Below are 18,080 nucleotides of genomic sequence, written 5' to 3' on the forward strand. Positions count from 1 at the left end.
ATCACTTGAGCCAGGAGTTCAAGACCAGCTTGGGCAACATAGAGAGACCCTGTCTCTAAATAATAATAATAATAAATTAGCCAGGTGTTGTGGTGCACATCTGAAGTCTCAGCTATTCAGGAGGCTGTGTGGGAAGGATCGCTTGAGCCCAGGAGGTCAAGGCTGCAGTGAGCCATAATCAGGCCACTGCACTCCAGCATGGGCAACAGAGAAAGACCCTTTTACAATCAATCAATTTGCACCAATAAAACCTTGCCAACCCAAGTCATTCCTCTACCCTTAGCACAGTCCCTCCTGTCACAAACAAGGGACCTGATTTCTCAAAGTATAATTTATATCAAAGTATCTAAGTAAACCTAACGAATGTAACAAGAATTCTCTCTTAAGCTGGCAGCTATGGCTTGTAAAAAAGAAACCCAACTTAAAAGTTATCTTCTGTACTAAGGTATCTCTAAAACTCATAGCTTACATGAAGCGTAATGACATTTATGTAACTACCAATCCATGAAAAAAAATTAAAACTACCTGAAATCATAAAATGTTTAATCTTCTAAAATAACGTGATCTATTTCTAAGGGTCTAATAACACAGACCCTGAAGCTATGACAGAGACAATATAATCACACGAATACAGGCCTAATGGACTGTACTGAACACCCGAGAAGCAGTCCTTGCATTTTAAATAGCTGTGTGGTACTGCTGTTTGCACAAGGAACCTCTGTGCCTCTTCTCACAGCAAATTCTAATGACGCAGACCATCAAAATTATTCAGACATACACTAGATAGCATCTTCAATTTTCTACTTGGTAAAGTGGTTAGGCATATAGAAAAACTTATTAATTAACTCTGAGAAAGAATACTTACATTCCTGGTAGAGCCCAGTGATTCCTTCAACTTATTAAGTTCCCTAGTGACTTTGATATGATCTCACTATGACTCATAAGCATGGGTCAAATTATTCCCTTGGCAGCCTTTTCCTAGCTCTAATCACATTCTAGAGGGGCTTCTCACATTGATGCTTCCCATCAATAAGTTTCTCATCATTCCACTTTTCAGATGAAACCTAAGGGTACACAGGTAGATGTAAGGAAAAGCCAAAAGCAGCAAAATTGTGAATACATACCACACTCCTCACTAGATGTGACAGCAAGGGACAATTTTGTAGACCCGGCCTCTGGTCCACGGCCTATACCCATCCAGAGGCAGTATGAAGTGACTTATTCATGGTGACTCTGTCTACAGGACAAGGTGGATCCCTCTAGTGCTCCTGCTTCTCTCATTTCTAAACCAAATGGCTCCAATGGATGTGTTTTAACCTCCTCTAAGATCCTAAGGTCCTTTAGCTTACAGAAGACATAAAGGTATCATGGGATGTAGCAGACAATGAATGTAATAACCTTTTTTTCTGAGAATAATCTATTTTTCTTTCTCTGACACTGTGAGGTGGGTGATCACTGAGGAGCAGTGCTCTCATCTGATGCGGCAGTCCTCAGGGTGGGGGGCATGGGGATACAGCTTTCCTTCCCCTTCCAGAACCTCTGGGGAAGGGGAGCAGGGGCAACTCCGTCCAGTTCTAGCCTGACTTCATGGAGGAAGTCTGTTTTCAGAGTATTCTCAAGAGGAACTCAGAGAGATTAAATAAGCAACGAAGAACAAGCCTCTAGAATGGCTCTGGGGAAAAGGAGCCATCCTGTCCCTTTTTGCCTTTTTCATGAGAAAATGCATCCTTCTTCCCATCTCTGCCACGTAAAGATACATTTCTAGACAAGTGCTCTCTTTAAGTCCCTGAAGATGAACGAAGCCTTCACGCCACACAAGGATAGGCTTCCTTCCCACGGCCACTGCACAGCCCCAGGCTCTACCAGGCTCCAGTCTTGGGATGCAGAAATCATGGAAAAGTCTTTTAAAGACACCAGACACTGGGAGAATCTCTGCCACAGTCCCAATTATGTCCTCTTTGAAAAAGGGCCGCATTTTTTAAGAAGTAAAATACTCATTAAATCCCCTAGCTCTGTGGACTGCTGCCGATGTCTCCCTATCTAACTGTAGCAGTTTGCCAAGCACAGGACTCCAGAGATAGGCAGGTGGGGCCGCCTCCTCCGGCCTCACCCACTTCTGCTCCCTCCAGCCCACCCGCACCTCCAGCTGCACAGTTGACTCACCATCCAAACAGCAGCTTCCCCCAGAAAGTAGACCAGGGCTCAATGGCAATTCTTGTGGCAAATTTAATAGAAGAATATGAGAATCACCCTTACTTCACCCTTACTTCCCACACATAAAACATTGCAGGCACTCCAAAACCTTACAGACACATGCACTTCCGAATTAACTCAGGCACGCACAGCATCCCTGTGCTGGACTTTATTTTAAAAAACAACGCCAACACCTCAGTTATCACAGTTTCTTTTTTTGTCCATCATTTTCCGTAACAAAAGAAGCTACACAAAAATCTGGGGGGGAGATACTGTCTTTGGAGACTGACACATTTGCAGAGGGGTCATGAATAATGATTCCAAAGCTTCTACTTAACTCCTGAATCAGGCAAAGAATAAGCGACAAGAATGAATTTTGTTTACAGCAATCTCATAATACAGCATTGAATCGTTACAGTGCAGTGGTTGGAATTAAGTCCACAATAAAATATTCTTAGCCCAAACACCAGACAAACTAAAATCACCCAACTGCTCACGAACCAAAATGATCAGTGCAAGCAGCTGCGGTCTCAAGAGTGAAAACCAAAATGGGTAAGGCTTTTCTGGCAGTGAGTCTCTGACGTGAACGGCTCCCTCTCTGCTCAGTGAGGACCTGGCCGCCCTCACTTGGAGTCTTGGTCTTTCTTTTCATCTAAAAGGGCGGAGTGGATCCCCAGCTTTTTCAGTTCTTCCACCAGGTCCCCATTCTGGTGCATCTGCAGAAGAATGTCACAGCCCCCCACAAACTCGCCATTCAGGTACACTTGCGGGATGGTGGGCCAGTTGGAATAGTCTTTAATGCCTATGGAGAAAGAACATTTATTTGTTATTTAAATGGTGAAAGCTGAACCTTTCATGATTAAATATGTAATTCTGATCCACTAATAGCAGACAACCCATTGTCCCTCCCTGGCTTCCCCCAATCTTGAGAGCACTGTGTTTGCTACTGAGAGCACGAGTTTTTGTGTCAAAGAGATCAGTGGTTAGGCCCTAACTCTTCCAATTACAAACCGTCCGCCCTCAGACAAGTCACCTGACTTCTCATCCTGTTTCCACCCTCATCTTACAAGGTTTTTGTGAGAATTAGGTAAGTAAGATTCTCAGTAAAATACCTGACACACTGCAGATTAATGGCAGAGGACTGGACTGGGTAATGCAAGTCACATAAGACACATAAGGCCATAATTCTTCATCTACCAGTCAAGCTTCAGGTGAAGCAAACTTGAAGAAATGTCACAACCAACTTCATAACCAAATGGATCCATCACGGTAATTCATGGCCAATTCGGGCAATCCCACCTGTGTGCTTTTCATGACTGTGACTGTCTAGGTTGGTGCAGGCCATCAGTTATTTCAGCTCGAGATGATGAGTTGCTAAGTTTTTGTTTTGTTTTGTTTTTGTTTTTTAATTTTTAACAATTACTTTTACCCAGGGAAAAATTCCTGTCCCATGGCTATGGGTTGTCAGTTCCCATCTATCCAGCCACTATGATGGGCTCTCTGTGGAGTGGATGATCAGGCTCTGGGCAGAACCCGAAGAGACTGGTAAGTCTAATGAAGGGCCAGAGCTCAGCAAGGGCCCTGTCCAGGGCTGGGGGGTTCAGGGGCTGAGACCCACTCTGCTCTTCAGAGCTCACAGCAGCCAAGAAACCAGCCAGCAAGCACGTGATCAGTCCTGTGTGCAAATGGCTCTGAGGACACAGAGGAGATGAGGGACGCTCTGTGACAGCGCAGCTGTGCGACTACTCTGTTCAATTCTGAGTCACAAGGACGACGACTGTAACAAAATGGTAAGAAAGTAATGTGGCTTCAATCTTAAGACATAATAGATTACTCTTAACATTCCTCTTCATCATTCTACTTCCTTTTCTGCTTGTATGTTGAGATGACTGTGCTTTCAAAAACATAGCCGGCCATTAAAAAGCCTATATTGGTCATGTTAAAAATGAAGATGGTCAAAGCATGGCATATAGGAACTAACTCTTATGTGACACTTTTATATTTACACAGATATTTTTAAATGGCCAAAATGAGCATATGGGTAAACAAAACAGAAAAGTCAACTTTGTTCAAGTACAGTACAGTTTACACAAATTGATTTTTATGTAAACAAACTAAAAATACAAAAACTTGCTCTTGATACCCTATAATTTATTATCGTTTTCCAAATAAAATTACTGATTTCAGTTATATCACAAGTCCCAATATACAATTTAGTTTTTTCTTAAAAGTTATTGCCTTATAAAAAAAACTGACTTTGCTCTAAACGACAGTCCTAGAGAAAGCCCCTGAACCAAGGGCTTTATCTTCCTTCTCCAGACTTCACATATTAAGAAAGGGTTACATTGCTCCAGGTCTCCAAAAAGACACCTCTCAGCCACTCTGGGTGCTGGTAAAGAAACATCAGCTAGCTCTTTTGGCATTTGCTAACAAAGGGTAAATTCCATTAATCATCAAAATGTCTTTATAATGCCAAATATCTAGATATACTAGAATACCCTGATGAATTCAAGTTATTCATCATGCTGATGTTTGATGCTATGTCAACAAAAACAACTAGCATAATTTGTGTGTTTTTTACTTTCTTCAAACTCTGTCCTCAAATACAAAGTCTATCAAAACTTACTTTTTACAATGATGCCGATTACAAACTTTTATCTTTATGATGACTGAGAGCTGGGTGCGAGATTAAGAAATGTTTAAAGTAAACATGAGCTTCTTTTCGTTCTCTTAAACTTTCTTATATACCTTTTATGCAAATGAGTCATTTATGTGCATGAACGATCTGTTTTGTTTCAATGAGTAATATATTGCGTGAAGCTTTCTGTAATAACCAGTTTTTACTGATTTAGTTTGGTGGGTGTCTATAATTTTTGAAACACACCAAAAATGGAAATAAGTTTGCTGCCTGAGAACAACCCAAAAATACGTTTTACCCTAAAAATACATGTTTCTAAAGTAAAATTGCTTTTCATCAATCATTTTTTATAGTATCACACTCAATCAAAGCACTGGGCTTGCCTCATTCATTAAACTTTATGTTGCTGCAGATTGTATGTCCTGACTATGAGAGAAGGGGAGACCCCAGAATCCTTACCACCAAAACTACCAAAACAAGCAGGCTTTCAGACGTTCTGAACACCCAACACACACAGCCACATGCAAGTGATACTAACTTCTCGTGAGCCACCTCCCTGTTCTTGACAGCAGCTGACAGTGTATCAAAATTAAATTTAGCTGCTTCTTTAATTTTTAGATGAATAGGTGCAACGGGCAGCTGACATCAAGGCCAAACGTTGGCACCCTTCTTAATGACTATGCTACTTTCCATATTTAAGAAAACTGATTACCAGTTTAAATATTTAAGGAAATAACCAATTGCTTCCTAAGGAGTGAAGTTGAGAAACTGTTAATAATAAAAGACTACTCTTCGTAAGTTGAATATTAAAATGAATCCTGCAGACTCACAAGTAACTGTTTAAACATGGTTAATCTCTCTCACACTTTAGTTTTCAAAAACTGCAATATGCAGTGGTAGTTCTTACAAATATCACTTGAATATAACTCAGAATCAGAGAGCTACTCTTGAAAATTAGAAAATCATATCCAAGAATGAATTTTAATGATAATCATTATTTCATACGTGATAGACAGTGGTGATTCCATTCGGGGCAGAAAATGCTGACTGCAAAGTTATATGGCAGAGTAACACTAGGAACTGGTAGTTCGGAGGCTATCTTACAAAGTCAGTTTACGCACATCTAATGCCCCACCAAAAAAACCCATACAAACACATTCATATTCCAAAGTATCAACCCAGAAAGAGGACAGAAATGTACTTTAAAATTCCCTTCCAGAACTTTCAAAAGGTATTTTTCAAAATTCATCACATTCAGAACACTGGACAATACTCCTGGTTTGGACACTAAATTATAAGAGCAGCATAATCATAGTTTTCTTTCTTTTTATTTTTCCTGGTAGAACTTCACTACAGTAGCTTCAGAATCTAATGTGAGTTCCAACTCTGTCTCTTACCTACTAGGCTCTGTGACCTTGGGCAAGTTGCACCACCTCTGAGAGTCACAATTTCTTCATATTCTCTAATTTAGAGAATGGCGTTAAGTCAAGATAAGATGGTCTGAGCTGAAAGCATGGAAATCAGCAGACCCTCACTAGAAGAAAAGCAAAGCATGGGGCAGAGTGGGCAAGGCACAGGCTTAAGGGTCAGTAGATCTGGTTTGCTAGCCTGTAAATGTAGCCTCAGACAAATCTGTTCATCTCTTAGCCTCAGTTTCCTCATCTGTAAAATGGGAATATACTCTACGCCTCGCAGATGTATTATGAAGATTCCGTGATATCTAAGGAATGAAATGAATTGAGCTCCCAGCATAGTACCAGGCACAGTGTGGACATTCTCTCCATACCAACATCCTCCACCACCCACCCTGCAGAGCGATGCTTTTCTGAGAAAAAGAGGCAACAGAAAAAGCACAGGAAAATAATGCAGGAAAAAGTGATTACGTATACCATAAAGTAATAAAAATACCATTTAGGCCAGGTGCGGTGGCTCACACCTGTAATCCCAGCACTTTGGGAGGCCAAGGCTGGTGCATCACCTGAGGTCAGGAGTTCAGACTCGCCTGGCCAACATGGTGAAACCCTGTCCCTACTAAAAATCAAAAAAAAATTAGCCAGGCATGGTGCCAGGCACCTGTAATCCCAGCTCCTTGGGAGGCTGAGGCAGGAGAATCGCTTGAATCCAGGAGGCAGGGGTGGCAGTGAGCCAAGATTGCCCACTGCACTTCAGCCTAGGCAGCAGAGTGACACTGTCTCAAAAAAAAAAAACCCAAAAAACAAACAAAAAAAAACCAACAAAAAAAACCCATTTATTGAGTTAAGGATTACTGAGTTTCACACTCTTTAAGCGTTTTACAAAATAATCTTATTTAATCTTTACAAAAATCTGACAAGGCAGGTACAATTATCCCTACTTTACAGATGAAGAAAGTAAGGCTCAGAAGGGTTAAGTAACTTAACAAAACTCACAGTGACAGCATGCAGTGAAACCAGGATTTATATCCAGGCTTCCAGGAGTACAAAAGCCCAGACTCTTAACCGCATGCTACCTGAGTCCCTCACCAGAGGTGGCCTCTACCCTCTAGCTGCCATCTGTCACTCCTGCCCATGAGCTACAAGTGCACTGCACACATATCTGCAATATATGGGACTGTTTTATATCTTTAACATTTACATATACAAATGGTATTATGCCATAATTACATGTTTGCTACTTGCTTTTTGACTAAACATTGTATTTTTGAGATTCAGCCATGTTAAATACAACTAGATCTAGTTTATTTTAACAACAGTTTACCTTTCTATCATATGACTAAAGTTTATTTATCTGGTCTGCTACTAATAGACCAAGATCCCTTCCTGTCAAGTTTTTCATTATTGCAAGCCATGCTACAATGAACGCCCCAACACAGGTATCCTGACACAGAGGTCCCCAACCTTTTTGGCACCGGGGACTGGTTTTGTGGAAGACAATTTTTCCATGGACAGGGAAAGGGTGGGGATGGTTTCGGGATGAAATTGTTCCACCTCACATCATCAGGCATTAGTTACATTCTTATAAGGAATGCACAACCTAGATTCCTCGCATGTGCAGTTCACAACAGGGTTTGTGCTCCTATGAGAATCTAATGCCGTCACTGATGTGACAGGAGGTGGAGCTGAGGCGGTAAAGCTTGCTTGCCCACCGCTTACCTCCTGCTGTACGGCCTGGATCCCTGGCCTGGGGGCTGGGGACCCACGTCCTAACACACCCATGCAGAAGTCAGTCTCTAGGCCAGGGGCGGATAAACTGTAGTCTTCAGGCCAAATCTAGTCTACTTCCTATTTTCGTAAATAAAGTTTTATGGAAACTCAGCCTGCTCATTCATCTACATATTGCCCATGACTGACTTCAGGCTATCTAACAGCAGAGTTGAATAGATGCAACAAAGACCACACTGCCTACAAAGCCTGACATACTTACTCTCTGGCCCTTTACTAGGGTAAGTTTGCAGATCCCCCTCTCTAGAATATATACCTAGGAGTCACGCAGCTGGGTCTTAGGCTCTGTTCACCCATAACTTGACTGGGTACTGAGAGTTACTCCTCCAAAGTGTTGGTGCCATTTTATACTGCCATCTGCAGCTTACTACATGTGCACCACACAAACACAAACACAAACACACAACTTGTTATCCAACTTTTAAAGTTCACCAGCATGACATGCGTTTCACTACTGTCCTCAATTCCCCGATACTGAAAAGGTTGAGCGTATTTTCAAATGCTTAATAAACACTCAACAATAGGATATGGTTATTTATTCCACAAATATTTGAGTCCCTATTCTGTCACTGTTCCAGAGGCAAGGACTACAGTGATGATCTAAATCGGCAGCAAATGTTTATAATGTCTTTGAGGCCACAGAGTTTGCAATATAATGACAAATAAAAGCAGCATTTATTTATTTATTGAAATGCTCACCGAAAGCTTGCTTTGCATAAGCCGTACATGCAGTGCCACAGGCAGCTGCATAAGACATGTTCCCTCCTCTCTGGAGGGCAAAATACTATGTATAGACAAGCATGGTCTCAATGTGTTTTTTAAAAAAAAGCTGTTAGGAACTAGATCCAAATGTTAATACAATGGTTTCCATAAAATTATAGGTGATTTTCCTTCTTTAAACTTTTTCGTGTTTTCCAAGTTGCTTCCATGAGCATACGTTCTTTTATTAAGACTAGGATTCGGAAGCGATGTCAGTCTACTAGGACCTGATCCCTTTGTGGCTGTCTTCGGTGTGCGCTCCAGATAAAAAGAGAAGTACAAGAAGGTCTTGAGAAGGCCAGAACACAATGCTGCCTCATAGTCACCTTTGTTCCCTGGGTCCCAGTCTCCAGATCTGTCCGCATCACACTCCTGGGAACCAAGTACCCAAAACTAGGAAAGAATGTTTTCCTCTGGTTTGGGCCCTTTGTAAAGTTCAGGTCTCCTTGGCCTAAGAGCCAACAAAAGGCCAGTTTTGCAAGAGCTCTGTTCCTGTTACTAGAAATGACCTTGGATCTGGTGTACACAGCTTTGGCTGGCAAAAGCAAGCATCAGACAGCCCATCAGTTGCTCTTGGTAAATAAAGCTGTATAGGGAAGAGGGCAAGAGTCTTAATACCCTGGCTGAACTAATCCCCATTTTGGGAACGTGCTTTTACCACCCTGCCCTAGTCCAAATGTTAATACTTACGCTAATCTTTACTTTTCTAAGCAGTAAAAGAGGTATATGTTATATTCAATATCTGTGCAACACATTTATTAACCAAAACAGCAATCTGATGAAACTCAGTGGTCAAGGAACGTAAGGGTTAAATTCCTGTTGCTGCTGTTTGAATACTTAAGAAAGTAAACTCCGAAACCAGACACCAGACATGGATAAATGACAGAAAAATAAAATGGTATCAGTACATATTCTTATTTTTGCTCCTACTTTCAGTTTATTAGCTATATTCCAGCATATCTCATTTCCAGTTATATTAAACAAGAGAAAATAAATTCACAAACCGAAGACCCTCAAAACTTTATACTAAGCGAGATAACAACACAACTTTTTTACTAGTGCCATATTGGCAATTTGCAGCGGACCCCCTGCAAGGTCTCTGTCAAAAGACTGCAAAACAGTTACTCCTCTTTTAAGCTGAGAAGCTGTCTTTGAAGGAAGACTGCAGGTCCTTTGCTTTGTACGTGATAAAACTGAGCCCAGTACCTGGCGGCATTCTCGTTGACCAGGAAGACAAAAGGGTCATGAGAATAACACAAGGCAATATTAGATATACGTGGTAATTTGAACTTGCCCTGTCAACTCCTCAACTTCACATGCCTTCTAGGTCCCACCCACACCACTATCACCTACAGCAAATGGAAGATCACTCATCACCAAGAGTCTTTAAGGACTAGATAATCTGGGAAAAAATACGTTTGAAAACCATAAAGTGCTATATGAAGCCAGCTACCATTTACCGGGTGCTTTCTGTGCCAGGTAAGATGACACACACTTTCTGTAATTTTTACTTTGTCTTCCTAACAAAAACTTTGCCAAATTGTCTCATTATCCTCAAATGCAGTTGAGTGACTTGAGTTTTACACCTGATTAGCCACAAAAGAGGATTTCAACCCAAAGCTTTTCCAAACACCAGCCTGTCTCTTCAATGTAAGGAATGACTATGGTTAGTAATTTCAAATTTAGAGTAACAGAGAACCTGGCACCTATTTTTAGCACACACTTGGCACCTCTTTTTAGCTAGGGACATGCAGGGACTCAGTCACTGAAAGTCTCTAACTGGGATGCAGGTACCCTAAGTCACTCTTTAGAAGGAACAGGTACAGCCTTCCCAGTTCTCCACCAACCCTGATCATCCTGGCCTCTTCCTCCTCCCCCACTCAGATAAGACTGGCGAATGCACGTGGGGTACTTGGAAAAGATGCTAATTAGCTGCAGCCTCCCCTCTCTTGGCCTGATCCATCTGGCCCCTGGTCCTCTGGGCTCTGAGGCTGAGCCAGTGAGTTAGCCCGGCGCCCAGGAGCCAGGGCTGCTTCTTTTCCCCACAAACCTCTCCAAGCCCTGGCCCACATACATTCAGTCCTGTGTTTGAGTATCTAAAGCCAAATGTCATGACTTTTCCCCGACAACACAGATCCCGACTAAGGCCAGCCGACAGCAGTCCCAACCCTTTGCTTGTAGCAACCACAGACGATGGTGCTTGCCACCCTGAGCCGTGAGCCAAGAGAGATCAGCCTCCGACCTCACCAGCCTCAAAGACAACTTCAGTCCTCTCCCCACCATCGACAGCCCCAGACCCTTACCCACGAGCAGGCCAATGGCTTCCAACCTCCCCAGAGTGTCCGCGAAAGTACCTGTCTCACAGTGGATCCTTACTATGTTTCCTAACCGTGCAGAGCAGTCAGGCTGCAGGCCGCCCTCCTCCGAGTCAGTCATTGACAAGTCGCCCCGAAACGCCTATATTAGCTCGAAGTGAGGATAACTGAACTCTCAGGACTTTACCTACTGCTCAAGTTGGCAACAGCAGAGAGCCGCAGATCCTCAAGACCCAGTCAAATCAACCACACCCGCAGCCCAGACTCTACTCCAGGACAGTACTCCTCGCCCTAACCCGGCTAGAACCTCCAGACAGACCCCAGCCGATGGAGCCCCGCTCTCCAGCCCGGCGCGGCGGAAGCCCTCGGCCTCGTGCAGCGATGCTCCTGGGCCCGGGGCGAAGGGCGCTTGCCCAGCACACTGGCCTGACCTTGTCGGAGTTCGGGGTCGTCCAGCACGTTGTAGGCCGCGTAGTCGCGGACGCCGTGCAGCCGCAGGATCTGCACCACGGCGTTGCTGAAGCCGCACTGGGGCTGCTCCGGCGTCCCCTTGAGGAAGACCACCACCTTGTCCTTCTTCACCAGCGCGTCCAGCTGCTCCGCCGAGCCTCCGCCGCCCGCGCCCGAGCCCGCCGCCCGCACGCCCGGACCCCAAAGGCCACCGCCGCCCGTGCCGCGCCCCCAGCGGAGCAGAGCCGCCGCCGCTCGGCCGAGGGAACCGCTCATCTCCGCACGCTCGCCGGAACCCACGACAGCCGGGGCACCCGGCTGGCCACCCGGAGCGCTCCCCGGCCCGCGGCAGTTTGACCCACCCCCTGGAGACCCTCATTGGACCGGCTCTAAACTGCCCTCCGTGATTGGGCAACACTCATCGGCAATTACTCGATTCTACCAATCACGTTGCTCGTCTCGTCCAGCAGGTAGGAGGTGGGCCTTATGCCTGAGTCGCATCCTACTGCCTTACTATTGGCCGTCGGCAACCGCTTTGCTAGTTAATTGGAGAGAATGGATGTCCATCAGGGTCACGCTTGCAGGGCAACGAGAGGCAAAACAAGAGGGAAGACGACTTTCCTCCCGTGAGCCAATGAGGCCAGATGGGATACCCCGAGACAACTGGGAGAGGCGCGGGACTCGCCCGTTCCGCGGAATGCCGGGAAGGGGTCACCTCCCGATGAAGTTTCCGGTTCCGGTGTTGGCGGTGGTTGAATTGACATGGCAACGCGGTTGGCTGGCGCGTGGTTCCGGTCTCTTGGGAGGTAGCGGGGTTAGGCCGGGCCAGTATCCGCCTCTTCCAGCTTAGGTGAGCGTCCCTGGGCGCCTGCCGAACGCCGCGGCCGAATGCAGTTCGTCGTGGCGGAGAGCGGGAGCCTGACCGGGATTCCAGCGCTCGGGCTGTAGCCTCGGCTCCTGGACTCTCCCTCGGCTCCGCCGCCACGTGGGAGCTGAGGCTCCGGGGCTTCCGCCTCCGGCGCGCGATTATTTCTCTAGAACAATTTTCATTTTTAAAGTTTGTAAAGCGCTTTTGCGTGTGTGATTTCCTCTGGGTTTCGTTTTTCTTCCTTTCTTTTTGTAGAGACGGAAGTGGCCGGGAGGGCGGTCTCACTTTGTTGCCCAGGCTGGTCTCGAACTCGTGGCTTCAAGGGATCCTCCTGCCTTGGCCTCTTAAAGTGCTGGGATTACAGGCGTGAGCCACCGCGTTCGGCCGCCTCTGAATTTCCAGCCTCGTTGGCCCTCCAGCCTTTTAAGCTGTTGGGCCTAGGATCAGGAAAGGTTTGTAGAATGGAGAACTAAGAAGTGAATTCGTTCGTTCGACAAACGTCTTCTGAGCAGCCGCTGGGTGCTAGGCGCGGTGCCAGCGCGGAATGTCCAGGGAGACCTGGTGCCCAAAGCTTGGAACCAGCGTGAGAAATGAGAAGCAGATACAAAGCAGTGTGGGAGTGCAGAGGAGGGAAAGCAAGCCTCCTTAGGCCCGTTGCTTGTTCTGTTCTCCCTTGTTCTTACCAGTGTTTGACAATATACAGGATTTACTAGCTTGGTTATTGACTTCTGTACCCTGCATTCAACTTTATTCAGTGCTGTATCCTCAGTGCCTAGGACGGTACTTGGAACGTGGTAAGTGCTCCTATTGGCGGGAAGAATAAATCCGGAAGAGCAGGACCAGTGGACTTACATAATCTGTAGTCTTGGAGCCGCATGGGGTTGGTAGTACCCTCGAGCACACCAGACTTGCAGAAAAAGCATACTCCAGAGGAAGCTGAGGCATGCCTGCTCGAGAGCCAGCTGTTCCATGTGCAATTTTCCTCTGATAGTTTCTGGTCACTGTTGCCACGGTGATAATGACTGGGCTATGTCATTATCTATCCGCCAACAGTAAGATAAGCTTTGCAGTCGAGATATTGTTTAGCAGATGGAGTGTTTTCTGTTGGACACTAAGTACTGCTACAAGTTACTCCTTTTTTTAAAACTTTGAGTATTTTTTTACAGTGTTGCTGGAGGTGATCTGTTTATGCTTTGGGAGTGTTCAAATTTAAAATCAGAAAATCAGCACATGTCAGTGAGTGAGTCTTTCAAATAATCCTTCTCCATGAAACCTGAGCCTAGTAAACTATGAAAGTAAACTCGGAACATTACCTGGAAGTCTCAGTGTCATGTTTTCACCTCCATCAATATTACTGATGCTTGCTCATTTTCTAATGTGGGACCTGAAATTTACCAGGTGCTTAAAGAATCTTTTTGTTTTTCAGATTCCTTGATTCCGGGTAAATCAGAGGAACAAACAACATGAACAGAAATATGTAGAAAATGCTATTATGCTGAAGCATAATTGTTGTTTCAGAAGTCCAGCATCTGGTGCACTTAACAATAGAGAATATATTAAATTCTTCCCAAAATAACCTGTTGTTCATGCCTGTGTTTAAGTTTTTTGTTTGTTTTTAAGTAAATATTGGTGATTTGTTGCCAAAAACCTAAACTGTTTATTGCTGTCAACGAACAGAGAGGCTCCCTAAAAGAAAATGGCATTTATTCAGGAATAGAGCATTGCAATGAGAAAATGCATGCTATAGCTAACTGTGTGTATCCTGGGAGATAGAGGAAGACAAAGGTCTTTAAAGGAAAAATGAGGAGGGTTACATAATTGTTTTGAGATAATTATTTTTGACTACAAGGATTAGTAGCAAAGATGACGCCAGTCCCAGGTTGGACAGGCAGTTGCTCAGCAGGCATTGCAGATGTATTTTTTGTGTAAGATTGAGATGGCCTTTGTGCAGGATTGTGGTTTTGCAATCTTTTGTGATCGTTTTTGCTATCAGGCATTTATGCTTGCGAACTCTTTATGACTTTCCCTGTGTCTATTTTGATTCTGACATCTTTCTCGTTGCTCACTCTAAACTGTCTAATTCTGCTTTTGTGTTGACTGACATTGGGAGAAGAATGTGCAAACGTATATCCTGAGACCGAGCAGTAATGAGGAGTGTGGTGTTCCTTACCTAATGTATAATATTGGGCTCAGAAGCAGTTGTCTTTTTTGTTTGTTCAACGTTGTATTAAGTTGAGAACGCAGCTGCCATTAAAGATGAAGAGTAATCCTTGAGAAGGAAGAGTACAAAGCCTGTGTTTTGCTAAATCATAGGGAAGTTGCCGTGTTTTTGTAGAACATGATAAGAACATACAGTGCGTGAAATGCTAAGGATATGGAAAAGCATGTTGGTGCTCTTTCAAGGAGCTGTTTTGATAGCATGACCAAGGGCAGGAAACAGATCATGTATCCGAACCAAAGAAATTGAAACAATACATCTAAATTTAAGTTTTTAATAAAACAACCCAAAATATAGTGAAATACTTAGCCCCAAACGTCAGTGATCTTAAGAAGCAAAGAAAACAGTATTCAATATATTGCGTCCAAAGTATCAGACTTTTGCCTGTATGTTGGCATTTTGGTTTTGAAATTCCTCTTTAGTCCTATGATGAAAACATGACGAAATATACAACTTAAATAAACAAGTGTCGTCAGTCTGCATCTATGGCCAAATGTTTTGGGTGTTGTGAGTAAATGGCCTGTCTTAGTTTGTGATCGTTTCCTGCCCCTGGACATTAGTGAAGAGGTGAGGGTGGGAAGTACTCAGAAACTTCTGAGAATCCTGGGATTTGAGTCACAGGATGGATTAAACCCCAAACTAAATAATCATGCCATGGAAACATGCTGACTCAGGCATCCTAAAAATGTTTTTCTTCCTTGTGTTTATTTATAGATAAGGCTTTACTATATTTAGTAGAACTCCTGTTTTCTATCCACTTCTCCAAAAACAAATTGACCATTGAATTCATAGTGTAAACCTTCACCTATCTGAGATAGCCCCTTTTTCAGCCCCAAATGAAGAACTAGAGTTCAGATTATTGAACTGAAGGTGATGCTTTATCTGAGCACTCCACATGTCAGTGTTTCTATACCTTTCCTTTTTTAAAAAATTATTTTTGAAGAGGTGAGTTCTTAGTAGGTTGCCCAGACTGGTCTCCAACACCTGGTCTCAAATAGTCCTCCCGCCTTGCCCTCCCAAAGTACTAGGGTTATAGGTGTGAGCCGCTGCACCGGCCCTGTTGCTTTTATACTCAGTGCTGCATTCTTGTTTGTTCTTAGAAAATGAGAGGGTGTGTTTGCATGAGAATGTGTGGTACAGCAGTGTGTATCTGAGCTGGCCAGAACATTCTGCAAATGTCATATTAAGGACAAGGTGGCTGCTTGGATTGTACAAGGGGCCGAACCACCACACATTCCTAAACTAAAATAGCATTTGGGACCCAGAGTTCTGTTGACCTGAGCTGGAACCTGAAACCTTTCTCTGTAATGCACTGAGCTAACATCTAGTAGTTTTAGAGCATCACTGCAACCCTGGAATTAACTGGATTCCCTGACAATACCAAAAATAATGTGTAAGAAACTGAAGCAAAATCCAGCCCTCAGAATTTTTCTAGTTCCTAATGTGGAGATAGAAATGCTTGTTTGGCCGGGCGCGGTGGCTCAAGCCTGTAATCCCAGCACTTTGGGAGGCCGAGACGGGCGGATCACGAGGTCAGGAGATCGAGACCATCCTGGCTAACACGGTGAAACCCCGTCTCTACTAAAAATACAAAAAACTAGCTGGGCGAGGTGGCGGGCGCCTGTAGTCCCAGCTGCTCGGGAGGCTGAGGCAGGAGAATGGCGTGAACCCGGGAGGCGGAGCTTGCAGTGAGCTGAGATCCGGCCACTGCACTCCAGTCCGGGCGACAGAGCGAGACACCGCCTCAAAAAAAAAAAAAAAAAAAAAAAAAAAAAAAAAGAAATGCTTGTTGGATTTCTACTACCTCTATCTGACAAGGCAGCTGGTTTATTAATATTTCTTTGGCCGAGGCTTTGCTCATGACAGCCGCCCACATCTTGGAGACAGGAAGGCAGGCCGCCTCCACTGTGTCACACAATTCCTGCTCCCTTCACCTGCCCCGAGTCACTGGGTCACTGAAGAGAAAGGGCATGCTATAGATCTGGTTAGTTCAGTCTAGAATAGACCGTGGGAGATAGGTGAGTGTTTATGAAAAGCCCAGATGCCATGACAACCCAGTTTTGTCCTGGAATTTGGGTAGAGGTGTAGTACTGGGTTCTGGTCTTAAATGTTGCTGAGTACTTGAGTTCTTTTTGATTTTCCTCAGATTTTTCCACATCTGTTTTCCCCTTTCTGGATTTTGGACAAATCCAAATTGACGTCTGCTAAAGATTGTATATAATTCAAGAATTTCTTCATATAAAGGCTGCAGGGTTGTAAGGAATCTGTGTGTACTTTCTCTGCTCCTAAATATTTACCCCCAAGTGTTATCATCTTGCATAGATTGTACTTTTTTTGTTAAATTTTTGTGTAGATATATGAATTCATTAGAACCATACATTAACCCTAGGATAACAGTTTTCAGACATTTTGGTCTCCAAATTATGTTTTTTTTCCGAATATAATATGTTAGATATTAGCACTTGTTTCTCTAAGTTTTTTGCCTTCACATGCAATTTCTGTTCTTTTGCTGATTCATAGCATCGCCAATAAGTCCTGTAGAAAATCAACTATCTCAGTTATCTTTACTGGTTCTGCATATATACTAGATACACAGATGATTTTTGTGCTTTGCAAATTAAAATGACAAAATGTGCAATCCAAAGATCTAATAGCGGGATGTGGTGGCTCACACCTGTAATCCCAGCACTTTGGAAGGCCAAGGCGGGCAGATCACCTAAGGTCAGGAGTTCAAGACCAGCCTGACCAATATGGTGAAACCCCGTCTCTACTAAAAATACAAAAAATTAGCCAGGCATGGTCGCGGGTGCCTGTAGTCCCAGCTACTCGGGAGACTGAGGCAGGAGAATTGCTGGAACCCAGGAGGCAGAGGTTGCAGTGAGCTGAGATTTTGCCACTGCACTGCATACTCCAGCCTGGGCAACAGAGCGAGACTCTGTCTCAAATAAACAAACAGAAAACCAAAAATCTAATAAAAAAATCTAAGCCCATAGCCTGCTGTTTCTGAAAGCTCTGTCCCTCTTATCCCCGTGCTACTTTCTCGCATTGAGGACCAAGCTCCTCGGCTGCATGCCTTGAGAGTCGTACACCTGTTGGACTTCATTCTGTTGCCTGATTTAATAACAAGGACATGGGCCTGAATCATATCTCCCGGAAAGCGGTATTAAGAATTAAGTGGTAATCATAAAACTTGTGAAGCCTTTTGATTAAAGGTGATGAAAGAATTGTTTATTTTCCCCAACTGCCTGTTGAATGGCAATGTTTTGTAGTATTATGTGTTTCATTTTTTTTAAACCAGTAGTTTTTGTAACTCAAATTATTACATTCCAAAGACCTGAAAAGGTCCCTAGATCACAGAATACAAAGAGTAAGGAGCCAGTGCTGCTGTTTCATGTATCAAACCTGTTAGGAACCTTTATCTGTTAGTTATGTCTCCCTC

General features: G+C 43.9%; 1 protein-coding gene, 1 long non-coding RNA gene and 1 other non-coding gene across 4 annotated transcripts; 2 read left to right on the forward strand and 1 right to left on the reverse strand.

Annotated features, from left to right (window-relative positions):
- Positions 1–2,208: 2,208 nt before the first annotated feature.
- Positions 2,209–12,031, reverse strand: GLRX5 (glutaredoxin 5). The gene is made up of 2 exons (XM_033191439.1): positions 11,537–12,031; positions 2,209–2,995 (listed from the first exon to the last, which is right to left on the reverse strand). Exons 1-2 carry the CDS (start codon positions 11,829–11,831, stop codon positions 2,817–2,819), a joined length of 474 nt encoding a protein of 157 aa, XP_033047330.1. The 5' UTR covers positions 11,832–12,031; the 3' UTR covers positions 2,209–2,816.
- Positions 3,213–4,334, forward strand: LOC117071458. 2 transcript variants are annotated; one of them, XR_004432309.1, is made up of 4 exons: positions 3,213–3,280; positions 3,627–3,738; positions 3,824–3,983; positions 4,204–4,334. It is a non-coding gene; the product is annotated as an uncharacterized LOC117071458 (long non-coding RNA). The 2 variants fall into 2 exon arrangements; XR_004432308.1 differs by lacking the exon at positions 3,213–3,280 and adding an exon at positions 3,291–3,462.
- Positions 12,032–13,277: 1,246 nt separating the features above from the next.
- On the forward strand, positions 13,278–13,552 carry LOC117071876. The gene has a single exon (XR_004432605.1).
- The last annotated feature ends 4,528 nt before the right edge of the window (positions 13,553–18,080 follow it).

The sequence above is a fragment of the Trachypithecus francoisi genome, unplaced genomic scaffold (genome assembly GCF_009764315.1).
Source record: "Trachypithecus francoisi isolate TF-2019V2 unplaced genomic scaffold, Tfra_2.0 Lachesis_group3, whole genome shotgun sequence".
NCBI classification, from domain to species: Eukaryota; Metazoa; Chordata; class Mammalia; order Primates; family Cercopithecidae; genus Trachypithecus; species Trachypithecus francoisi.

Excerpts from the sequence above, each read along its gene's own strand:
- GLRX5 (XM_033191439.1), bottom strand. The coding sequence starts at position 11,831 with ATGAGCGGTTCCCTCGGCCGAGCGGCGGCGGCTCTGCTCCGCTGGGGG. Across the intron at positions 2,996-11,536 it reads CGACCCCGAACTCCGACAAG|GCATTAAAGACTATTCCAAC; the intron begins GTCAGGCCAGTG and ends CTTTCTCCATAG.